The 24,349-nt window shown below is 44.5% G+C and overlaps 1 protein-coding gene across 5 annotated transcripts in view; it reads right to left on the bottom strand.

The window, feature by feature from the left end:
• Window positions 1-24,061, bottom strand: part of PCTP (phosphatidylcholine transfer protein) — a 29,282-nt gene extending 5,221 nt beyond the window's left edge. Inside the window, exons 1-5 of one of the 5 annotated variants that reach the window (XM_016207206.2) lie at window positions 23,899-24,061; window positions 16,631-16,778; window positions 15,799-15,984; window positions 2,946-3,063; window positions 376-455 (exon numbers count right to left, since the gene is read on the bottom strand). In XM_016207206.2, coding sequence (XP_016062692.1) covers window positions 376-455; window positions 2,946-2,988 — 123 coding nt within the window. In that variant the 5' untranslated portion in view covers window positions 2,989-3,063; window positions 15,799-15,984; window positions 16,631-16,778; window positions 23,899-24,061. Of the gene's footprint in view, window positions 1-375; window positions 456-2,945; window positions 3,064-15,026; window positions 15,209-15,798; window positions 16,368-16,630; window positions 16,779-23,898 lie in introns of those variants that run through there. The other 4 variants (XM_016207208.2, XM_016207209.2, XM_016207207.2 and 1 more) reach the window with 4 other exon arrangements.
• Between the last annotated feature and the right edge of the window lie 288 nt (window positions 24,062-24,349).

The following is a 24,349-nucleotide window of genomic DNA, read 5'->3' as shown; positions in this document are numbered from 1 at the left end:
CTCTCATCACTGATGTTTCTCTCTCTCTCTCTCTCCCTTCCTCTCTCTGAAATCAATAAAGATATATTAAAAATATATATATTTCCAAGTCCCCGATTCTACAGCCCAACAATTTCAAGCCCTAGAAAGCTTCTCAGGAAAGTAGGAGCTGCCTCCAGTGACCACAATTACAGACGCTCCGCGTGGTCAGGCCCAGAAATCACATTTTGAGGTCTCCAAAGGCCACAAGAGGGGCAGTAACAGCTTTAGCAGATGCTTCTCAAGAAGCAGAGACAATGTTGTCCACACCTGCTGGACGTACCACCACTGGGCGATGGCCATGGGGCACAGCAGCGCTTAGAAAGCAGAGCAGAGGTGCAGCTTGGGAAAGGATACATCCCTGTTGGACATGGGGAAAGGGTACTTCACTTCCCAGTAGACCACCGTCTCGCCGTTGCATTCTTTTTCATAGAGCTCTACGGAGAAAACAGAAGTTAATGCATCTGGAAGCCTCTTTGCCTCTGATGAACAAGAAGCCTAGGTAGGATGACCTCGACGGGCATGATAAACCATGAACACACAAGGCACAGGATTCTAGAAAAAGTCAGGCCGATTCATTACCACAGAAAGCTCGTTGCCTGGGGCACAGTCTATCAGATATAAAAGCACAGTCAGAATCACAGAACCCAACAAAACTTGTCTGCCTCGGAGCACAAACAGGATCCTCAGACGGGATGCAATGAAACCCAATCAGGCGTGCGAAAATAAATCTTCAGGTTTTAAAATCAGGGTCACCACCAGATGTCACTAGAGTACCAACAGTTTTGCTTTCAAGACCTTTCTGGATGGCTCGGGACTGAGTCACCCAGTCTAGCGCGTTTAGCTGGGAAATGCAGGTTCCCGAGAAGGCAGCGTCCTTCCTACAGAGAAAGTGGCATGACTGTGGCTAACCCAGAGGGTCTTGCTTCTCTCCGGTGTTTCTTTACACTACGCCACAGCTGCAGTGACCAAATTTCCTTACTATGCCATCACGCTAATGTGTGCAAAAAGCAGCCGGCTGTCGGAGGGAGATAGCAAAGGAATTCGATGACCTGCACCCCGTGGCCCCAAGCTGTGCAGTGAGCTTCTCCCCAACCATTTAGAGCAGAAGCCAAGCCAAGGCTGAAATAACCAAGAGGGTCCACCGAGACGCGGATGGGAGAACGGTCTTATTAACTTAGCTTTTGAAAGAAACTCTTTAATAAAGAGCTTGCCAGCCCATGGGTGCCACAGGGGTTGAAGACAGCCCTTGAAAGGAAGGTAAGGAGTAGACACCTGTTGCTTTCCCATGCTCAGCACTGACCCCCCTTCTGGGCCCAGCATCTCAGCTGTCCTTCAGGGCATCACCCTTGCCTTCCTTTTTGACTGTGGTTTAAGCAGAATGGGCTCAGCATTAATTCCAGGGCTGGGAAATGAGCAAGATGTGGCCACAGGGGTTAGTTCAGGGATGGTGCACCCGGCCAGGGTCTCAGCTCGCCACTCAAGCAGGTTTTGGCTGAAAGTGGTTTAGTAAAGGCCCTCAGGTAGCTCACAGAATAGCCAGGAGGACCAGAGTTAGTTAGACCTCAGGATTGTTCCAGAGAAGCCAGTCTAGTGGACCAGACACCACAGTGTGACTGCTGATGAGAGTAACAAATGTCAGAGGCTCTACAACTGTCTCCCCAGAGTCAGGATGCCTTTGCTGGGACCATCACCAGAAAATGGATTTTGCTTGCTACCTGTTTTCTCACATTGCTCTCTCCCAACCTCAAGCCACATGGGCATCTTACTGGCCACTTTCATATCATATGACTGCTGGGGAGACAGGGACACAGAAAACATTTCTCCCTTGGACAGGTGAGTGTCACAATTCCCTCTAGATAAGAAGTGTATTTGAAAAGAGTAAGTGACCCACAACCATGACAAATGTCCACAGGAAATAAGCGGGTGATCCATGCTGAGCAGATGAGAACCATCAGTAGGAAAGTGGAAATCTCGTTCCTGTTCCTCTGGGGTTATTTATATGGTTATTTATAAGCCTGGGTCTCCTGGTGACATCTTCACCGTGACATAGGAATCTGCCTGAGGATTCGGGCGATACAGACAAACACAGAGCCAAGAGATGGAGAAGCGATTCAAGTATTAGATGCAGCTCTCCTGGAAGCCAGAGCCCACAGAGTTTCCATTGCCCTGAATCTTTTCTTCACTGGCATTAGTTAGCTTTTTGTTACTTGCAACCAGGAGTCCGGGCCACAGTAAGGATCTTGCAGAGTTTGTGTGCCCCTTGGCAAGTCCGTAGTTCTGTTCCCCTGTGACCGAGGTGGCAGAGGTCTCTCCCAGCTCTACAGCACGAGGATCCCCTGTTTAATACCTTTCATAACTGTGCATCATTCATAGTGTAAAATCTAAGATCTGCAGCCTGGCAGCCAGGCTAGGCCGTTGGGGATCTGAGCCATCTTCCCACCCTAGCTCCAGACTCTGCGACCAGATTGCTCACAATTTGTACGTATCATGCTGTTTCATGCTTTCCTGACTTGGTTCATGCTCTTCTCTGGGCCTGGAATGCCCTTACCCTCGCCTCCTCACATACAGTGTTCTTGTTGTTTATAAAACTTTGATTCAACTTCCAAAACAAAGCTTGGACACCACCTCCTCCAAGCAGCCTTCCATGACACATAGGTGTACAGATGACGACCAACTTACAGAGAGAACAAAGTAGCCCTCAGAACAAACTGGAGAGTGGACCTAAGAGTATGTATACAAGGCGCAGGCCCAAGAAACAGCAGAGGCACATTTCAGCCCAGCACTTGAGGCTTTCATGCCAAAATAAAAAAATGAAGCGGAAGAGAGTAGAAATTAAACCTGTTGCTTTATACTCAGTAGAATAAATAACAATAGATTCTACTTTCTAATTGATTTTTTTTAAAAACACAGGAGGTGTTACTCACCTTTAACATATTGGTCCCACTGTTTTCTGTAGTCTAAGTCCATATAGACATCTGCGAGCAGAGCCGGCGGGCAATCCTCCAGGACGCCAAAGACTTTATACTCATAAAGTCCAGTCTGCTGTAGAAACAGAACAGGCAGAAACGACCTGTTGATTCGCACGTTGAGAGACAGCTGGACTGCACAGTGTGTGAAAAACAGCTGAGGCTGTGCGGTTCATGCCACACCATTTATTGGGCCTGTGGTCTTGGTGTAAGACAGTGATTTGAACAGGACAGTAACAGCAGTGATGGAGAGAGGTCAATGATTTGGGGATATATACTGGAAGTAATGCCAACAGCAACTGTGGTGGGGACAGATTGGCCGGGGGGGTGGGAGGAGGAAGCAAAGAATTGAGGATAACTCTTAGAACCTTTGCTTGAACCACCAGCCAAATGGGGAGTTCCCTTTTCTAAGAAAGAAAACACTTGGGGAAGAGGTAGTCTGTGGGCTCTGGGGTAATCAAGAGTTCTGCCTTTGACTTTGAGAGGCTTATTAAACATCCAAGTGGGGGTGTCATATAGGCAGCTAGCGTTCAGGGGACAGGCTACTATTTTAGATATCCACGGGGCATAATGAAACTCAACACGTTGTTTTATCAATTCCAAGACAGGATTTTTCAACACTGCTTCCTTTTTATATAAAGGACTTGCGCACAAAGGAATAAAAATGTGAAGAAATATCAGTTTCAGGTCATATTAGTCCCTTCTATTCAACATATATATATATAAATATATATATATATATTTCTAGATTCCAAACTACATGAACCCTGCCTGCGAGGGTAGCTGGCTGGGGTTGGCCACACTACACATTTTCACTCTGTACAATGGCAGCTTGAAGCTCCTGAACCTCGCCTTGTCTAACGGCTCTATGGTTAAGATTAAACCAATGGCCCTTGAATCCCAGGGCAAAAGCAAACCAACAGGAAGAAAGCCTTTCGATCGACTCAATTCCAGGCGCTAACACCATGCTGTTGGGTAACTGCATAAATAAAGCCAACCTCTTCGACACCGTGCCAGAAGCCAAGGGCATAAACACAGTGAATCTTTTTAGGTGTCGTGAGGCTTCACGGGTCCCCTGGCTCAGGTGGCATAACCCAGGGGTAAACACTTCCCAGTTTAGGAACTGCAGGTACATGTGAAAGCACCTGGCAAGAGATGGGCGGTAAAACTGAAACTGGATTCAGAAGGATTTTCCAGCTCCAGAAGTACTGGCTTCATACCAAGGGCTTCCAGTCATCGAATGGCAAACTAGTAGATCGGAGCCCCTTAAGGATGCCCCAACGGAAGGACAGACCTCGGGAGAAGCCTGTCCCTCCTGGCCGCTCCCCACACTCCCACCTGGAAAGGTGGGGGGTTTCTACATAGCTGGCCTTCACACCCGCACGGTTTTCATCACCTCTGCAAGAGAGACAATGAATTAGCTCCTTGTTCAGGAATCCTGGGGCCCCCTTTTTCCACACGTGCTGAGCTAAAGGGACAGTTATGTCCCGAGACAGTGATCTCCGCAGCCTGACCTGGGCTCCCTTAGGCTATCTGGGTAAATCAAGACAAACTGTTTCCTTCACCTGGTGCCTTTCCCCGTCCTGAATGTAACTAAGCCCCGGTGACCTCAGCCCCATACATCTCACAGAAAAGAAAACAGAGGCCTGCAGGAAGAGGGACGTAGAAGGAGGTGATTTACGTGAACACTGAAGAATGACCTATTGTGGCAGCTTCCTTTCGACACGCCCCTCGCGGTAGAAGCGAGAGAGGCCAGGGCGCAGGAACACAGCTCGGTGACACCTTTCCTAGTCTATGGAGAAACTGTTCTTTTTGAGGGCTGGGCGGCCGCGCCCAATTTCTTGGGTCAGAGCACGTATTTCACCCGTTATTTCTTCCAAAAAAGGATCTCAGCAAACATACTCACGTCTTTATTTGTCTTTTAAAAAAAAAAACAACAGTGAATAATTATAGAAATAATTCACATTCATTATAGGAAAATTGGAAAATGCCAAAGAAGAATAAAAAGTAAATTAAAATGGCATGTGACCCCATAAGCCACGAATACCCATTGGTGATAGTCAACACATTTATTTGAAGTAAATAAATACTTCTCTATGTTACAAAAATGGGAATGATACGGTATAAACAGCTTGTGTTCTTATTTTTAACAATATTATATTGAAGCTATGGAGAGAGCACACCTAATTTAATTGTTCTTTTAAGTTATTTCTGTTTCCAAATATTTTAACAAATATAAATACTGCTGGAATAATCTATTATTTGGTCCGTAATTCCAACTTTTTCATTAGGAAAGCTTCCTTAGAGATAAATTGTAGGGTAAGGGTATTAACATTTTAAGGTTCTTTATACTTTATATAGATTTTTAAGAAAGTTTATACCAGTTTATACTCTCCACAGTAGCAAAGGATCATCTCACCAGGATTCGGTACCATTGTTTGTACAATTTGATAGAAAAAAGTATAAATCTTAGCTTAATTTGGGCAAAGTTTTACCATTGACTGAGTTCCTTAAAATTAGAGATAGAAACTCTCTGTAACATCTGTTGCAGGAATGTTTCTAAGTTTACTAACATTTTAATAAATGACTTCAAATAAGCTTATTCAAAAGGTTCTTGGCTTTAAACCACAATGAATGGCTCCCTTTCTTTATCACACTGGAAAACACGCTGTATATTTGTCTAATGCTCCATTTACAGCACATTTAATTTCCTACACTTCAGAGAGTAAAAGAATTATTCAGTGGTAGAGAATCAGTCAATATCTAGCGTAGAATAGTTACCAGAAGAAGTAGGAGATATTCCTTTCTTGCTTGCTAAAGGGACCCCAGGGTGAACATGGTCAATAATATTGTAATAATGATGATGTCAAATGGATACTAGACTTCTCAGGGTGATCACTTTGTAAGTTATATAAATGTCTAATCACTGTGTTGTACACCTCAAAATAATATACGTAGTATTGTATGTCAACTATAATTAAATTTTTTTTTAAGTTTAAAAAAACAAAAACTTTTTTAAAAAAGAAATGCATCACTGTTAAGAAAAAAAAGAACCCCTACGGCAATGTGCACAGCTAATAACTTCCCTGTCTCCAATGCAGGCACAGGTAGCCATGAAACCTCCATCCCATCTTGAATATGAATATTTGGAGCTGCAGCAGCTATTTTGTGATGAAGAGGTAACAAACATGAGGCAGCAGGGTAAAAAGATTCAAAGAGTCTTACTGATATCACTGATCAGTTAAACCAATGTCAGCAACTGTTGACCTCTGAATTACTTGTTAGGTGACAAAAATAAACCTCTTCTTAAGTCATCATTATTCCAGTTTTCTGTTACTTGCAGCTAAAAGCAATCCTAATTGATTCAAGTGACCCTTTCCAACAATGAATTTAACTTGAGTCCTGTGACCTGGGAAGACAGTGGAGCTTCAGAAATCCCCCTGCTCTTTGTGGTCCAGAAAAGAGCTTATTGTAAAGAACCACCACTCCCCATATGGATTAGGTAAGACTCACAGATGCCCTCCTGTCATAGGTAAACAAGACACAGACCCTCTGGATTCCCTTTCATTGCCTTATAAATGATTAGTTGAACGGCTTACCCCATTGAGCAATGAGAACAATATAATTATTAATCAAACTTCTCTCCTTCCAGGCCCCTAAACGCTGGCCCACCCTCAGCCTGAGCCAGCATCCAGCCCCTCCTGAAAACAGACTGGCCTCGGGGTAGAATATTCTATGAGCTACTATCCAGTCATGCCACCTTTCATCTCACTCCCCCACACTGTTTCCAGCCTTCTTTACTCCTCTTTACACATGAAAACCTCTTTTTGCCTAAATTTGGGGGCACTCACAGATCAATAGTCAAAGTGTTCTCCCTACTGCAATACTCCCTCCTTCTGACTTTGCTATAATCCTTTTGAATAAAAGACTCTCCTTAACAAAGTACAGATTTTCTTTTTGTTTGACATGAAAGTGTAAAAGCAAACTGACAGAATAGTGCTGATAAGACATGAACATTTACAGGGAAATACGATCATGGGTAAATGAATTAAAGCAGCACGGAAATATATAAACATTGCTAAAATGCATTGACAAGGAAGAAAAGAGACAATGGGCCCTGTTAATGAACATTAAATAGAAGTGTATTTAAGTTTACGCAGAGATAGCTAAAACTTCACACATTCTGGTATAGAAAGTGCCACCTCCTTCCACTAAGTAATTCAGAAAAAAAAAAAAAAATTATAATATTGCTGGGACCCACTACATCCTTAGTCCTGAAAAGAAATCAGGCTTGGGCCAGCTTTCCGGCCTGGGACGTGCTTCCTTTGGTGACCTGTAAGTTACTGCACCAGCTCCGGGCTCTGTATTTGAAGTTGTCCAGCCAATTTGACCTGCTATAAATTATTCCAATAATACTAGTAATTGTTTCTCTCAGCACAGTGCAGTTTCCAGTTTTATATTCATTATCCCATGGAATCTTTAACACAGCCCCGTGATGGAGAAACACTGGTGTTGCCTTCCATTTTATATAAAGAAATGAAGCTCAGCGAGGCTAAATTATGTGCCTGAGTCCTACAGCTCCTACTGGGGACAGCCAGAAAGAGGGTGACGCCGGCCCCTCCTACTTCCTGAGATGTTTCCTTAGTTAGCTCTGCTCGGTCCAAACCACAGTCCCAGACCACATGCTAATGATTAAGGTAAAGAAGACTCATCGCATAGAATCTTCGAGCCAGAAGGGGCCCTAGGCCCTTATGGAAAAGCTGTCAGTGACTTGCGAAGCAGTCAGTCAACAACACTGTTGGTGGCGAAGCCTGGATGGGAAGCTGTTCCTTCCAGTCCCCAAGCCGGTGTTGCTGCCCCAGGCCACCCAGAGGGACCTCCCACTGAGACGCTCCCCGGAGCCCCTAAGCCTGATGTTTGTCCAACAGGCCTCCAACTACCAGAAGAGGTATTTTTCAGATGCTGCTTCTGGGGGGTTCAGAAAATGACCAGGGAAAGGGAGGGTCGGAGAAAGGATGATTATCACTTTCAACGGACTAGGGCCTTATATTATTCCCAAGAGTCATCTCAAAAACCTTGTAGACAGAAAATACGGCCTGGTGGTCACCGCCGGGGCTCAGAGTCACCTGCTGGCCTTGGTTTTCTCAGCAGCAACGTGGGTCTAATTAAAGTTTCTGCCTAAGGAAATGACTATGAGGATTAAATCACATCATTCTTCTAAAGTTCTTAACATAATAAGTACTCAGCATTAGATATCACTTTCATTAATAAGGTCAGTGTGAGGATCTTTTTCCAGATTGAAGAACTCAGGATTCAGAACCACAGCATAAGGCACATTTTGGGGGAAACGAGTATCTCCAGAAGACCTGCTCTAAGTGGGGGCGCTGTGCTTGATGCTTAATACCCACGACAATCCTGTGACATAAGCATGTTACTATCTCCACTTTGTAATGAAGAAGAGGAAGGGGGAGGCATGATTTGGCAATTTACTAGTTGGCAGGCGTTGCTAAAATGACAGAGCAATTAGGTCCACCCAAGTACTGGGATGGCATTATATCCTAGGACCCAGAGTGTCCGCATCCTTCCCCACAAGTCACCTCTCCTCTCAAAGGGATCCCAAGACCCAACGAAAATCAGAGTTTTTTGCTTTCTTAGTAGCCACCTCCCGTAATCCCCGTGCAGAAGCTGGTGAAAGACAGGGTGAGAACCCGAAGCTTGGTTTAGAACTAGAAACAGGAGTATGGGATCCTACTCGCCCCTCTCCCCACGTGCCCCCAAATCTAAATCTAAGGACCAGCACTCTCACTGCGTCATACCACACGCTGGTCCTGAGGGAGGTGAGGAGAAGGGGAGCTGAGGCTCTAACATAGCCACCCAGCTGTGGGTTCAGGAAACATGGAAAAGAAAAGAGGGGAGCAGGGAGGGGCGAGAGGGAGGGAGTGCGCATGAGCCAGTGCCTTGGTCTGTGGCAGGAAGCAGAATGTCACACATGGGTGCTCAGCTTTAAGACACGGTGGCCCTACCCCCTAGTACAATATGGCTCAGTAAGTGCCTTGGGTGGAAAAAAATGATCATCAGTCACATTGCTAACTAATCCTCCCTTAGAAGAGAGGGAGAGGGTGAAAGAAGGGAGATCAGCCCTGTAACCCAAAGTCAAGAAGCTCACTATACAAATCAGATGGCGACCCCACTTTGGAAAGGACAGTGGAGCCTCTCGCCCACTGAGGTCAAGCTGTTCTCATGGGAGTTAAATCTGAGCTTCCCCGCAAAAGGCCAACTTTTCTCTCGGCCCCGCCCGGCTACACACAGAGCGTTTCCAACAATGCCAAGCTTTCGGTCCTTTAGTAGGTAAACGGCACAGGAAGGACAGTCCCTGGGAAAGTACGGGACGCCCCTCACCACGCTCTTGGATTAGAAGGCCTATTAAGGACAAAAGCACAGGGCAGGCAGTGCCTTCTCCCGGTGCCAGGCAGTGAGGCTCTAAGGCATAGGAGTCAAGCCATCAGTCAGATCTTTTCAGTCCAGCATTTCCTTGGTCTAAACCAAAGATGTGAGCCTCTGCGTGCTGGTTTCACACTGTCCCTTGCACTGTCGCCGTGTCTATTGGCATGGTAACTGGCATGGTAACGCAGGCCCGCAGCTCCTGCCAGGCCCGGCTGCAGATCACTGGGAAAGCTTTTGTGAGTGAGCCTCAGCCCTCCTCTGCCAGGGGAGCTTCTGGGCACAGCTCAGGGGACCGCATTCACTCGAAAGTGGCCACTCACTTAAAAATCAGGGAGAATGAATCACTGATTTTTAACTGCCTTTGTTTTAAGATAATTCTTTTTGATTCTCACTCTTACCTTTTAGCTTCCATTGCTTCTTATCTCGAGGTCACTCTCCTACCTCTTAATGTCAGAACCTTCCTGAGGACCATGCTAGCTTCTCATCAGTGGTTCTCAAAGTATGGTCCCTAGACCACTAGCTTCAGCATCACTTGGCAACTGGTTAGAAATAAAATGCAAGCACAAAGACAAAAGATAGAAAAGAAAAGGGGAGGGGAGGGGAGGGGAGGGGAGGGGAGGGGAGGGGAGGGGAGGGGAGGGGAGGGGAGGGGAGGGGAGGGGAGGGGAGGGGAGGGGAGGGGAGGGGAGGGGAGGGGAGGGGAGGGGAGGGGAGGGGAAGGGAAAGGAAACGGAAAGGAAAGGAAAGGAAAGGAAAGGAAAGGAAAGGAAAGGAAAGGAAAGGAAACGGAAAGGAAAGGGAAAGGGAAAGGGAAAGGGAAAGGGAAAGGGAAAGGGAAAGGGAAAGGGAAAGGGAAAGGGAAAGGGAAAGGGAAAGGGAAAGGGAAAGGGAAAGGGAAAGGGAAAGGGAAAGGGAAAGGGAAAGGGAAAGGGAAAGGGAAAGGGGGAAGAAAAAGAAAATATATATAACGCTAATTCTCATACCCCACGCCAAACCTACTGAATCAGAAAGTAGGGCTGCGACTCTAAATTTAACAGGCCCTGCAGGTGATTCTGATGTGTGCTCAAGTTTGAGAACCACTCTGTCATATATCATTTCATTCAATGATTATTGAGAGGTCAACAATCCTAAAGGATAAGTATTATGCTTAGTTTGCAAATGAGAGAGCTGAGATAACTGAATAATATCACCTGCTAGTGAGTGGGGCCTGGCCCCTAGCCACTCTCCAACCTCAGCTGGACCCCAGTTCTGTGGCTTCCTGGCAATTCCTGAAAATCAAGGCGAGCACAACCTGGCTCAGGGACTTAGCACAAAGTGTTCCCATTACTGCAGTGGTTTAAAACCCAGCACGCTTATCTGAGTCTCCTGGGAAGCTTGAGCATTCAAAAACAAAAACAAAACAACAAAACATTTTATTTTAAAGCATTTCACACATACACAAAAGCAGAGAGAACAGAACAATCAACCCGTGCATGAAAGGGGAGTTTTTAGAAAGAACTGCCCAAGCCCCCTTCCGATCAGTTTCCCCTGGGACTCGGGTAGGGCTTGGGGTCTGTGGTGCATTTCTCCCCCAGGTATTTGGATGACGCAGTGTCTCCCTTTACTTCTGCCTCCGTGGAGGTGCTTTCCAAACTCCCTCATCTGAAACACATCACATCACCCCCGGCAACCCCATCCCTCTTATCCCTTTACCCCACTTTACTTTCTAAGGAGCATTTTTTACCCGACATTTCATTATATACTGTGGGTTTATTTTTGTCTGTGAATGTTGTTTGTCGCTCAAGAAGCTAACTCATGGAAACAGCAGCTCCACCGCCTTGTTGCCTGCTCATCCCCGGTGTCCGAGGGCAGCAGCCCGTGGGTGGTACTTGGTGAGCATCCCCTGGGTGAGTAAATGATTAACAGTGGGACGGAGTGAGGACTCTAACCCAGGACCGTCTGCCTCCAAACCCACGCTCTTCCCGCGATCCCAAGGGGCAGCTCTGGACTAGCTCTGCTTGGCCTCCGCAAAGAGAATGAAGTTTTTGCCTGGAAGCAAGCTGCACATTTGGTACTGGGTTTATCAAAGTAGGTGGTTCGTGCCTAGTTACTAGTTACGAGGTCTTGTGTGACGCCCTCTTGGTCTTCCTTCCACCCGTGAACTAGGAGGAGAAGCCTGTCCCCGCCCGTCTTCCAGGTTTGTTCCGCCGGATAATGAAACTTCCACGGCAGGGTGGGAGGACACCGTGCTCACCTCCTCCCACGGCCACATCAAAATTACAGCTAAATTACACAACAGCCAACCTGGGTAACCATAGAAAGACTAGCTGAACACAAGCCCTCTAACTAAGAATATAAAGAAGAAGCCACATCGACTCTGATGGGAAGGGAAGAGACACAAAATGGGCTGGAGGGATAGCTGCCATTGACCCTGTGTTGAGCCGCATGCCCCCCCCCCAATGTGGTTTACAGGCACCATCTTTCCTATGTTGAGCCCTCTCCCCACAGCCCAATCTTAATCTACATTAGCCCGGTGAACTCCACTAGCTCCACCCTGTTGAATCTGTGAGACTCTGCCCAACCCAAATGGTCTGTCTACAGGTCCCAGGCAGGTGGTAGATGGGTGATAACCCCCGGGACATCAATGGATAGATTTTCCAGACAGAAAATCAACAAGGAAACAGCTACCTTAAATGACACAGTAGACCAGATAGATTTAATTGGTATTTTTAGAGCACTTCACCCCAAAGCAGCAGAACAGACATTCTTTTCAAGTGCACATGGAACACTTTCCAGGACAGACCCCATGTTAGGCCACAAAACAAGACTCAGTAAGTTTAAGAAGATTGAAATTATATCAAGCATCTCATCCAATCACAATGATATAAAACTAGAAATCAATTCCAAGAAAAAAACTGAAAAACACACAAACACATGGAGGCTAAATAACATTAATACTAAACAATGAATGGGTTAACAATGAGATCAATGACAAAAGTCAAAAGATATCTTAAGACAAATGAAAACGAAAACATAACAACCCAAAATCTATGGGTGTTCATATGAAAAGATTTACTAACTAGAGATTAGAAGGAATTCTCTTCCGGGGGAAGGTAAAGGTTGGGAGTCAACCTGGAAAACAAACGAGGCTTTAGCAAGGTGGGCCAGGCAGCAAATGATGCTGGATAATGCTACAGACCGGTAAGGCTTCTAGAAAAGAGCTTGTATGTACCCTGACCCAATAGTGATAGGGGCACTTATAATTTCCAAAGATTAAGCACCTGAATTAATATGAAATATAGTTATAATACTTATAAAATTGTAGAACACATATACTTATGTGAACAGGGATTTAAGTGGGGTTTTTTCCTTAGGCTTCTTTCTCCTAGACCTTTACACCCTGCACTCCCCTTAATCCTGGACTAAAGCAATTAAGGGGGTGGCTGCAGCTGTGAACAATGGGTTATGATGTAAGACATCGCCAGGTGACCAAGATCAAGAGAATGGCTTCCAGGACTGCATGTAGCTGCATTCCGTTCCCAGCCTGAGTCTGCCCCATATAACCCTATCCCTCAGGCCACTCTTTAAGACAGGTTTTGAATGCTCGTATGCTCCCTGTCTTCTTGGTTGGCCAGCCTTCTCAATAAATGCCTTATATGATTCAACCCTGCCTCCATTAAGAATAGGGCCTCCACATTTTAATATAGATGGAGATCAAAATGGCCAGGGGCAATGGCCCTCCATCCAGGCTGCTGAGGCTCAAAGGCAAACCTATGGGAACCTTATGGCCCTCCAAACTTACAAAAGCTCTCTAATTTACATCAATATACCAGGTCTATCCTCAGCTCCAGAACAGGTGGAAATGAGACCTATGGTTAGTAGGGATAGGAACTGTTCTGAATACCACTCATGTCCACAGGAGGGAAGTGGTCCCTGCTACATAACAATACATAACAGAAACAATACACAATACAAAGCCAGTCAGCTTATAGGTAATGGATACTATGGGATAAAAGGCACAAAAGCAAAAAAGCAAGGGCCTATAGGGTAAGGGGTAGGGGCATGTGTTGGCTAGAGGACAGGAGCTGTATGGATGCATCACAAGAGATAAAGCTGAAAATGTGAGTTAAGACCAAACTAGTTCAGGGTAACATACGGGTAACATTTGCCTTCTTTCAGAGAGGCAATATAGAAGCCTATTTATGACACAGGTCTGGAGCAAGACAGCTGAGTTCTGACCCCAGTTCAAATCTTGAACAATCAATCTTTCCATAGATTCGTTTCCATACAGGTAAAAAAAATTATAATCATAGCACCTTAATTAGGGTTGATGTGAGGATTAAGGACGTCAGTACCTGCAAAGGCTTAAACAGTGCTTGGAACATAAGAAAGCATGAAACTTATTACAATAGTTACTATTAATTCTGCAGTCAACAATGCCACTGAAATGGGAGTGATAAGATCACGGCCTCTGAGGTGGTTGAGTGGGCTGTAATGTGTTGGATGCAAGGCTGGGAAACTAGTTAACAGGTCACTGCAATTCTAGGTGACAGGTGCCATGCAAAGTGGCAAACATATAGGAAAGAAAAGGGAAGGGAAATGGGCCATAGGTCAGATATGTCTGAGCAATCGAATGGACAAAACTTGGCAAATGCCTGGATGTGGCTGGTATGGAAAAAATGGAATAATCAGAGAGAAGATAAATGGATTTTGTCTGAAAACATGTCCGTTTTTGTACCAAGGTAACTTGCAATTACACTACGAAATTAATTCTATCTGCTCTAGGCCGTGAACTTGCTCACCTTGCTATACCCAAAGGTATATATAGCGAGACATCCAGAGCTCCTCCCTGCTCTAACACTATAATACTCTGGTCCTCTGCCAAGAAACCTCTATTTCATTTACCTCGCCTAAGGCTGACTTTTAACCTACTTGCCAAGAACTGCTATTAGGCAGAGCAACTGATGACAGGGCTCAGGTGCAATACGAGCCTTCCACCTGGATGGCTACCTGACTCCAAAGGCCTGCAGGAAAGCCTGGAGACTTGCTTAATAACCAACTCCATTCGCCCAAGGCCTCCAGTGAATCTTTTCCTCTGAAGCTTTAAACTCAAGTTATTAACTGCAACTTACAAGGAAAGGGGAAGCAGCCAAAAGAAGCAAGTCACTAAAATGGCCTGAGATGGTAACAGGCCCGTCCTCAGCGACGCTCCTCGCCCCACACACCAGCCCCCCTGCACATCCAGTCTCTGAAAAGACCAGTCTCTTTTCCACCTATATCCAAACCCCAGAACATTCCTCATATGCACACACCCCGGAGGTGCATGAGGCTAAGAATCTGCGGACCCACGTTTTAACTGGACAGTGAACTTCTGACAAACTACACCCCCGTGGGGCCTGGGGCTTCACGCTGAATTCTGCTGACCTCCCCACTCCCTGCACAGGACAAAGTCAGCTGCAGGCACAGCCCCCCCTTCCTCAACCACGCTCGCCCGTCCCAGCTCCAGAGGACCCGGCAGGTCCTGACTTCCGTGGCTGCAGCCCCTCGGTCCCCGCGGGGAGGCTGGCCCCGGAGCGCTGAGCCCCGCGGGCCTCCCGCAGGCCGGCCGGCCGCTACCTGGTCCAGCAGCCGGTAGATGCTGATGCCCAAGGTCTCCAGCAGCAGCTGCCACTCGGCCGCGGCCAGCGCGGGCTGCAGGAGCTCTGCACAGGCCTCGCGGAACTGCTCCTGGGAGAAGCCGCCGGCCATGGCAGGGTCCGTCCTTCCGCAGCCCGGCGCCTCCGCCTGCAGAGAGGCGGTCGGAGGGCCTGCTGCGGGGCCGGGGCCGAGGCGGGGCGGGGCGGGGCGCAGGGGGCGGAAGGGCGGCCCCGCGTGATTGGCTGGGAACAGAGAAGTGAGCGAGGGGAAGGCGGGACTTAGTGGGGAGGCGGGGTCGAGGGGAGGGGAGGAGCCGAGAAGGGGCGGGCCTAGCGAAGTGGGCGGAGCTTAGCCAGAGCTGAGCTGGGCTGAGCAAAAAGGTGCAAGGAGAGAAACTGGGTTTGAGCTAGGGAGAGATGGAGGGGCCGGGGCAATGGGGGCGTCTTATCTATAGACGGAAGGAAGAAGGAAGACGCCAGTGTCATCTCAGAGACATCCCCTCAGTAGCAGCCCAGCCCACACCCCTCCCCAGGGGGTGGAGGGGATAAATGGGAGAAACAATGGGACATCAGTAATGCTTTGAACAATAGAGATAAAATGTAATTGTAAAACAAAATAAAACAAACTGTGTGCTATGTAAAAAATAATAATAGCTATGTAAAAATAATAATAATTTATCTCAAGATTTGCAGAGAGGAATATAAAGGTGATACAAACAAAAGGACTCTGTAAAATGAAAGTGAGCACTTACAGAATGCGTTGTCTCAAGCGGTATCTCCACCGGGCAGCTGACTTGACTTTCACCTGTTTCTATGGCCGTCCATTCTACTCAAGGTCTACTGCTGAATGTCTTCTCCTGTTGAAATGCTGAAGGGCTTTATCTTGCTGGGACAATGGAGACCCAACAGGGTGACTTCGCTGTCACTGGGCTCCAGAGCTTATAAAATAATAACCCGTAAGTCGGTTAATAATAGTTTAAACCTGCAAAGTACTCATTAGGAACCGGCAGCTATGCTAAGTGTTTTCATTTAATCCTCACAGTACCACTCTGAAATCAGCTCCACTATAATCTCCAGATTTCACATGAAGAAACTGAAGTCTGGAGGAGAGAAGTGACTTATCCAAGGCCACGGTTCTATTAGAATCTACAGTCTGCTTACTCAGGTCCCGGTCACCTCCTACTGATGTAGGACATTGAAGCAATGAACATAGCTTCTAATCTAGTTATATCTGTAAAGGGTTTCACTCCTAAAAGACTTTTATGAGCCATTGCAGCCATAAAAACTATAAAATTTAATACTGAAAACTGATGTAGGTATCACCTTTAGTTAGTTCTCTCATTTATTCATGTACTCATTTGTTTGATATTCATTAATCATTGATCAATACTTATTACAAGTGACTACATTAATAGATAAAAGAATAAATTAAAGGCAATGTCTGAATCATCCTTCAGCACCAGATGTTAGGCTTTCTGACCATCACAGCTATTATAAAGCACAAAGATGCGTCAGATGCAAATTCTCCTTCTCAGCTTTGCCATCTACATGAACACGGTTCATCAGAGAAATCATTTTACGTACGTGCTACACATTCTCTCGTCGGCCACTTTTATAGATAAGAGAATCGAGGCACAAGGAGATGATACGTTGGATGATAACTTGGGTATGCAGTTAGTCAGTCCATGTTGTCACAGATCCATAAGGCCCCGGGGTCCCTAGTGCCTTTCACCTGCTAATACAAATCAAGTAAGACATGCAAATCAGGTGTTAGGAAAGATGAGTTTATAATTTTGCCTGTGGGGCACCTGCTTGCTGTGAACTTGATTAAATGAAACTGACATTTAAGAAAACTGCGCCTGTTGGAATCCTGGAAGGGGTCAGAGAATAAAGTCATCATGCACCTTCCAGTAAGGAGATTCCAGAGCGAGCTGGAAGTATTGTATTACAAGTCCCTTCCGCTGCCCTGACTAATCGCCACGGGGATCCGAGTTCAGCTCCAGGGCGTTTCAGACCAAGGGGCTAGGGTTTCACTTGGGCTGTGCTCCCCAGACTGCAGATCTGCACTCTCGTATTAATCAGCATAAATACCAGTGCCTTTTTTTTTTCCTGTACACCTGGAACCCTCTCGTCGAGTGGAGGTCTCAAGTTTGGATCCGAAGCCTGGCTGTCTTCGTCTGGGAATGTGGATGGTGCCTCTCATTATTTTAGTTGACTTAATTTAGATGAGCTCTAGCTGAGGAAAGGACTCACTCGGGTCCGTTTTACTCACTATCTCACTAGGGCTGTGTGTCCATGAGGACAAATCACATTTGTTTGGAAGTTCGAAAACCTTACAAGGATACTCCCCTCTTTCCTTCAAACCCTGCATATAACTTGTCAACAGGTTTTACTATTTCTACGGCCCACGTAGCCTGAATTTGTTCACTTCTTTCTATCTGCACTGGCCTCCCTAGCCGAAGCCACCATCGCTGTTCCCCTGACTGCCAAGTGACCTTCTGACTGGTTGGTCTCCCTGCTGGAGTCCATTCCCCACATGGACATACACAGAGAGCTGTATTAAAAATGTCAGATGCTGAATTGATCCTGTCCCCGCCTTACAAGAATAGTTGACAGGCTTCACATTGCATTAAATAACATTCACACTTCTCACCCTAGCCTACAGGGTCATGCCATCCTGCTGGCCCTTCCTGAATCTCCATTCCTGTCTTCTCCACCCTCCCCTCACTCACCAGGCTCCAGCCTGCTGCTCTTGGGTTTCTGGCTCATGCTAAGTGCTTGCTCGCCTCAGGAGCATGGCCCTCTTCTTTTCTCTGCCAAACTGCTCTCCCCACGCTCTTCATTCATTTTCGTCCTTCTGGTATCAGCCTGAATCTTTCTTCCAAGGACTCTCCTCCCCCAACCTCTTTTATTTGCTATCTCAGCCTTTGGTTTCTATTTCCTGAATAAAATTGATGGCCACTGGCAATTGGACCTGTGCCTCAGTGGGGGCAGGAGGAAAACAATAAAAAGTGAACTAATAAATTTGAATTGCTTTCCAGCACTGATCTTGATCTGTAATTAGTTGAGCAGCTGTCTCCTCCATCAAAGCATAAATTCAATAGCAAAGGCCTGTCCGTCCCTCTCACCTCGGCCTCCCCAGTAACAAGCTCACACCTGGCACATAAATATCTGTTGAGTGAATTAGTATCAGGATCCTGTTGATATTCATATATATGTATATATAGGTATATATACATGAATTCTATATATGAATATGTGTATATATATATATGTACATATATATATATGAATATATATATAAATATATATACTGGTCACCACCATACTACATTGTTTTTGGTTAGTTTCATTAATTTTTAAGTTCTTCTCAGTCTTCTACATAGACAATCATATTGTCAGCGGAAATGACATAGGTAAGTTCACCATAGCCTTTCCATGAGCTATACCAATGATTTCCTTTCCAGCGTCATTATATGGGCTGGAACAGTGGTTTGCACTATGTCCAACGAGATGCCTCTGGCTCCATAATGCAGGTACAGCTCCAGCCTTCCCATCCTTGCCTCACAAACAAGAGGGAAGCTTCCCTTGGTTTTCTACATTGGGGCTCTGCGAAAGAGTTTATGAGGGGGTTCTACTGCTCACAATGAACTTGAAAATTACTGGGCTAGGACTTCTGGAACAATGATATCATAGCCGTCCTTGTCTTTTTTAAAACTACCACGTATTGACTGATTATATGAGTAGAGACTATGCTCAGTACTTAATAGTACATTTCTCACTACAAACTACAAGTTGTATGTCAATATTTCCCTTTCACAGATGGTTTAAAAAAAACTAAGTGACCCATCCATAGATACACAGAAAGTAAATATTACAAACAGGATTCAATTCCAGATCTTTCTAAGCCTAGCCATTTCTTATAACTACGAAGGTAAATAAGCCATATATGAGGAGGCTTTTATTTTATTTTGTTTTATTTTGTGTGTGTGTGTACTGTAATAACTTTTTCTTTTTTTTTATTGTTTACAGTATTACAGAGGTCCCCCAATTCCCCCCCCCTTTACCCTCTCATGAGGAGATTTTTAAATACTTATTTCCTTTAGTAATTGAAAAATAGACAAATTGTATTTTCAAAAAAATAGCCACAACAATATCTCTGATCCCACATAATCTGTTATGATGTGACTTTCACACTTGTCCCACCAAGAGGTAGAGTCTGTGTCCCTTCACCTTGAATCCTAGTGGGCCTCTGGGCCCTCAGCAGTGATGTTCTGTAACTTCCAAGGCCAGGTCATAGAAGTCAGTGCAGCTCCCCGTTTCTCTTGGAACTCTCGCTCAGAGCCCAGACACCATGACACAAGGAAGCCCAAGCAGCCTGCAAAGATCCCTGGGGACAGATCTGAGGGCCCTGGCCCACAGCCCTGGCTGAGCTCCCAGCCAGCAGTCGGTGCCACCCTGCCAGCCACGTGAGTCAACTTGAAGTCCTCTAGCCCACCCCAGCTGACACTGCAGGGGCGGGGGGGGGGGGCTGGCCCCACTGAGCCTCGCCTAGTGCAAATTCAGGAACAAACAAATAATGGTCGCTGTTGGAAGCCACTGAGATTTAGGGTGGCTTGTTAAGCAGTACCAGATAACTAAAACAGAAGACATATATGGGATATGCCTGTCTTACAAAAGAAGGGAAAGTAGAAATTTTAAAAAAGGGAGAGAAGAAATTCCTACTAATGGTTAGGTTTTTTAATATATATATCATCTATGCTAGTATCAAGAACAAAACAATTATAACTGACTTCCCCTGTGTAAAGTAAAACAAATATGTAGTGAGTTTATACTGCCTCTCACTAACCTCTGCTATTTCCTGGGTTGGCTTATGTTATTTTGGAATGAAAACCTGAATTAGTACCATTGTGGTTTACAATATATATGTCTTCTCGTTTGAGAACTATATTTTTACATTTGCAACATGTTTTAAAAGGATGATTTCATTGCTCAATTTTAAAACGTATATGCTATGTCTTCAGTACCCTTCAATTCTTCCTTTTCATCCCTCTTCCAAGTTCTATAAACACTGAGGATGGGCACTTAGCTTCGGGGAGAATAACTTGACTTGTGTTCTCCCGAATGCATATTTGCTTTCTTTTAAAAGCCTCAATTTGTGCAGAAAGTTTGGTTTCCCTTTTATATTCCAGAATTTTGCCTGGACCTACCTAGACCCGCGTTTCATTTATTTTCGGTAAGTCTTTTTACGGCTTCAAACCCGGATATTTCTTTAGCTCAAAAGTGTTGTCTTCTATTGCTTTTATTTGTGCTTCTTTCTCTTGGCCCCAGTTCCTGCTCTGCAGTTTCTACTTTGCATAGACTAAACCCTTTGGTCTCCTTCTTTCTTTCTTTCTTTCTTTCTTTCTTTCTTTCTTTCTTTCTTTCTTTCTTTCTTTCTTTCTTTCTTTCTTTCTTCCTTCCTTCCTTCCTTCCTTCCTTCCTTCCTTCCTTTCTTCCTTTCTTCCTTTCTTCCCTTTCTTCCCTTTCTTCCCTTTCTTCCCTTTCTTCCCTTTCCTTCTTTCCTTCTTTCCTTCTTTCCTTCTTTCCTTCTTTCCTTCTTTCTTTTTCTTTCTTTCTTTCTTCTTTCTTTCTTTCTTTCTTTCTTTCTTTCTTTCTTTCTTTCTTTCTTTCTTTCTTTCTTTCTTCTCTCACCTAAGGATATGTTTTGTTTTGTTTTGTTTTGTTTTGTTTTGTTTTGTTTTGTTTTGTTTTGTTTTGTTTTGTTTTGTTTTGTTTTGTTTTAGAGAGAGAGGAAGAGAAAGAGACACAGAGAGAGAAACATCGATGTGAGAGAGAAACAGCAGTCGGTTGCCTCCTATATGCATCCCACCCGGGATGGAACCTGCAACCCAGGTATTTTCCCCAGGAATCAAACTCGCAACTTTTTTATGTGTATGGGACCACACTCCAGCCAACTGAGCCACCCGGCCAGGGCTGGGCTCCTTACTTCTTAACTTTTTTCTCTCATTATTTTCAATTATTAATTATTTTCCTACGAGTCTTAAGAGAACTCTCCAGTTTATCTTTAGCTTCACTAATTGGGTTTTTTGGTGTTTTTTTTTTTCAGTATAAGCTAAGACACTTATTCCTTCACTGGGAGTTGAACAGGGCAAATGTAGCTCTAATTTTCACCCACTCTTTCCAGACTCAGACTTTTCCTTCTTCATGACTGTCAACTCTCATTTTGGAGATGAAATGTCTTCTTAAATGTTATTGAGGAAAAGATTTAAATCTTATTAAAACGCTTGCGCTTTGCTGATGATGGATGTATTTTCATGCCAGTTAGTAAGAAACAATAAGCAGCGCAGGAAATGGAAAGGGGCAGGAGAAATACTTGGCAATACAGTCCCTTGGGGGGTTATGAGTACTGGTGTATCATTTTTAGCCCCTGATATTAATGATGGACTATCATCAATGTTGGCTCTAACTTCTGACATATCTTCATGGAGAAAATGGGACATAAAAAGAAAATTAAAAAAAGAAAACAGCAATGGGAAAAGCTAAAAGCAGACTCAATGTGCACTTTATAAATACATGAAGACATTACGGGACATCGTTGCGATGGAACGGAGTGTAGCCTTTCTGATGGTCCAGTTACTGATGTGGAAAGATGTTTGCCATATATGGATAGTGCTAAAAGTCAGTTTGTAAAAATTATATAAAAACAGCATGATCCTATTTTTGTACGAAAATAACATTCATTGTATAGAGAGAAAATTGAAGATACAGGAAAATGTTGACCGTTCTATTGAAAGTAAACATTTGATTTTTTCTACTTATTTTATTATCTATCTCTAATACCTAATCTTTACATTATTACACCAGGTTTCCCTGGTGTCATTTAAAAGGAAAAAGGAGCCTGGCCGGTGTGGCTCGTCCCATGCACCAAGAGGTCACGGGTTCGATTTCTAGTCAGGTCACAGGCCCAGGTTTCAGGCTCAAAACCAGTGGGGGCCGTGCAGGAGGCAGCTGATAGACGTTTCTCTCTCACTGATGTTTCTTTCTCTCCATCTCCCTTCCTCTTTCTCTAAAATCAATAAAAACCTATTTTTTTTTAACAAAGGAGAAAGAGAGTACCATGATTCTTTAAAGCAGTTATTTTCGTGTTATAACTGTCAGTCACAGACGGTAAAATTGTGACCTTTCTGTTCAAAACAGTTAAATTTGCCAATTTAATACAGATTTGCGGTCGGTAGAGGGCGCAGAGGAGCGAAAGAAGGAAGTGAAGTGGAAAGGCCCCTGTGTAGCTGGGTTGAAAGGTTTCATAACATAAAAGCTATTCGATTTCCTTTTCACTCCTTTTTCCAAGAAAACTTTCAAAAGATCACAGGCGCATAATTGCAGTTTGACAGTCACTTACACTGTAAAACATTTGGCATTATGTTATGGGAAGTGTCAGAATATACACTTTTACTGAGTAAAGGATATTAAAAATAATTGAGTGACTATTTTTTTTTTTTTTTTTGGCCAGGCACTGGCATATACTTTACAAACTACAATAGCTTATGTTCAATATATTTTGATAAGTTTCATCAGACATTGTAGACAGATTAATAGTCTTGATAAGGCTTCGACTAAAGAAAAATCCACAAGAGTTTAGAGATCCTGACAAAAATCTCACAGCTACGGACCACTTTCTGGTTTGTTAAATGCTTTCAGATTAATTGTTTCACTTTACACAACATCCTGTGAAATAGATCCTTCTTTTAAGAATGAAAGCACAAACAGGCTAAGTGGTGTAGGGAGCGTGGCAAAGCCCGAGATTCTCTCGCCCAGGCCTGTGTGTCTGAGCTTTCCGACCTCCCTAATGCTGTCTCTCTAATAATCCAGACATCTTCAGGCGTAAGAAATACCTTGGCCCCTAGAGAGCCACATGATATGAGCAACAGTTAATACCAATACAAATCAAAGAATTTGGGTTCTCCTTTTTTTTTTTTTTTTTAATAGGATTTGACATCATAATTTACACCTCTGGTTCCTGGATTAAATAACCTAAATTTGGTGGTTTCCAAATATCAGTTTGGAGACATGCACTCAAATACGAAAAATAAACACGGGCTGAGGTTTTATATCCTGTTTTTTTGTTTTTATCCGAAAGAATTCTCTCTTTTAAGAAAACACCATGGTGATGGATGATGGTGGGCTTCCTTTTTCTAAAGCACTTGTTCAGCAAAACAAAAGTTTGGAATCCTATGTCAATCTCCCCGACCCATTTTAGTTTCTTTCTGATCTGAGTCCCCAAGGAAACACTGGTTTCGATCAACCCTAGTCTCTCCGGCTGCAGCAGACTCCAAAAAGCTTCTCAGCCAAGCCTTCAGTGAGCTCTTCAGGTAAACTAATAAACAGGTGCATCCATATTTCAAGTTCTCCAAAATTCTCAAATAGAAAAATTTTAATGGCTAATGGGCAGTGAAAATTTTCCCAAAAGGCAGTCTTTTCCCAAACAAATCTTGGTAATCTGCCTAAGAAGTTTTTAAAATAAATTGTAAGAAAGAACATTTTTGGAATAGAGTTATTTTCAATTTACATGGGGGGAAAATGGTCTCTTGGGGGTAAAAAAAAAATACTGTTCATCACTCTAAACCATGAGCTACTGTTAAAATAGATACACAGAACACACTATTTTAAAACATCTACCACCTTTCCGTATTGAAAAGAAATTATTTTTTAAGCTTAAAGAGAAGAGTAAGAAGTATAAAAAAAAGTTGAAAGTAAAGATTAACTCTGATGCATTAAAAAGAACAGAAGGATTCAGATTGGCTATTTGAGATGGTTAATAATCACAAAGAAAATGGTACTGAGTCACTTACCCTGTTCGGTCTTCAGTGTTCTGGAGTTTAAAATGAAAGAGCTCGACTAGATGGTTTCCAGGTCCTATTGCAGCCCTAAAAGAATATGTGCTTAGGACTTTTGGACTCGTTTGTGTAGAAGTGTACAACACGGGAGTGCTTGTGCTGCTGATGTGCTCGGGGCACGCAACGGTTAACAGGAAAGCCTGGCAGCTGCGGCTGGAGGGGGGCGATGGCAGTACCGGGACCTCACAGTCCACTTCCATCCAACAAGGGTCCTTCTCAGCTGGGCTCGGCCTGGAAAAAGGAGGGAGAGAGGCACGAGAGCCAGCCCACCGCGGCGCTGGGCGCACACAGGCAACCGCGAGGGGACACCCAGGCTGCAGGAGGAAGTCATAAAGTAGGGTGGGGGGGGAGAGAGGGACTTTTTGAAGGTAATAAATAACTGGAGAGGGATGCCATAGGATATACT

The sequence above is a fragment of the Miniopterus natalensis genome, chromosome 17 (genome assembly GCF_054644295.1).
Source record: "Miniopterus natalensis isolate mMinNat1 chromosome 17, mMinNat1.hap1, whole genome shotgun sequence".
NCBI lineage: Eukaryota > Metazoa > Chordata > Mammalia > Chiroptera > Miniopteridae > Miniopterus > Miniopterus natalensis.
This window is presented reverse-complemented; position numbering and strand designations above follow the sequence as displayed.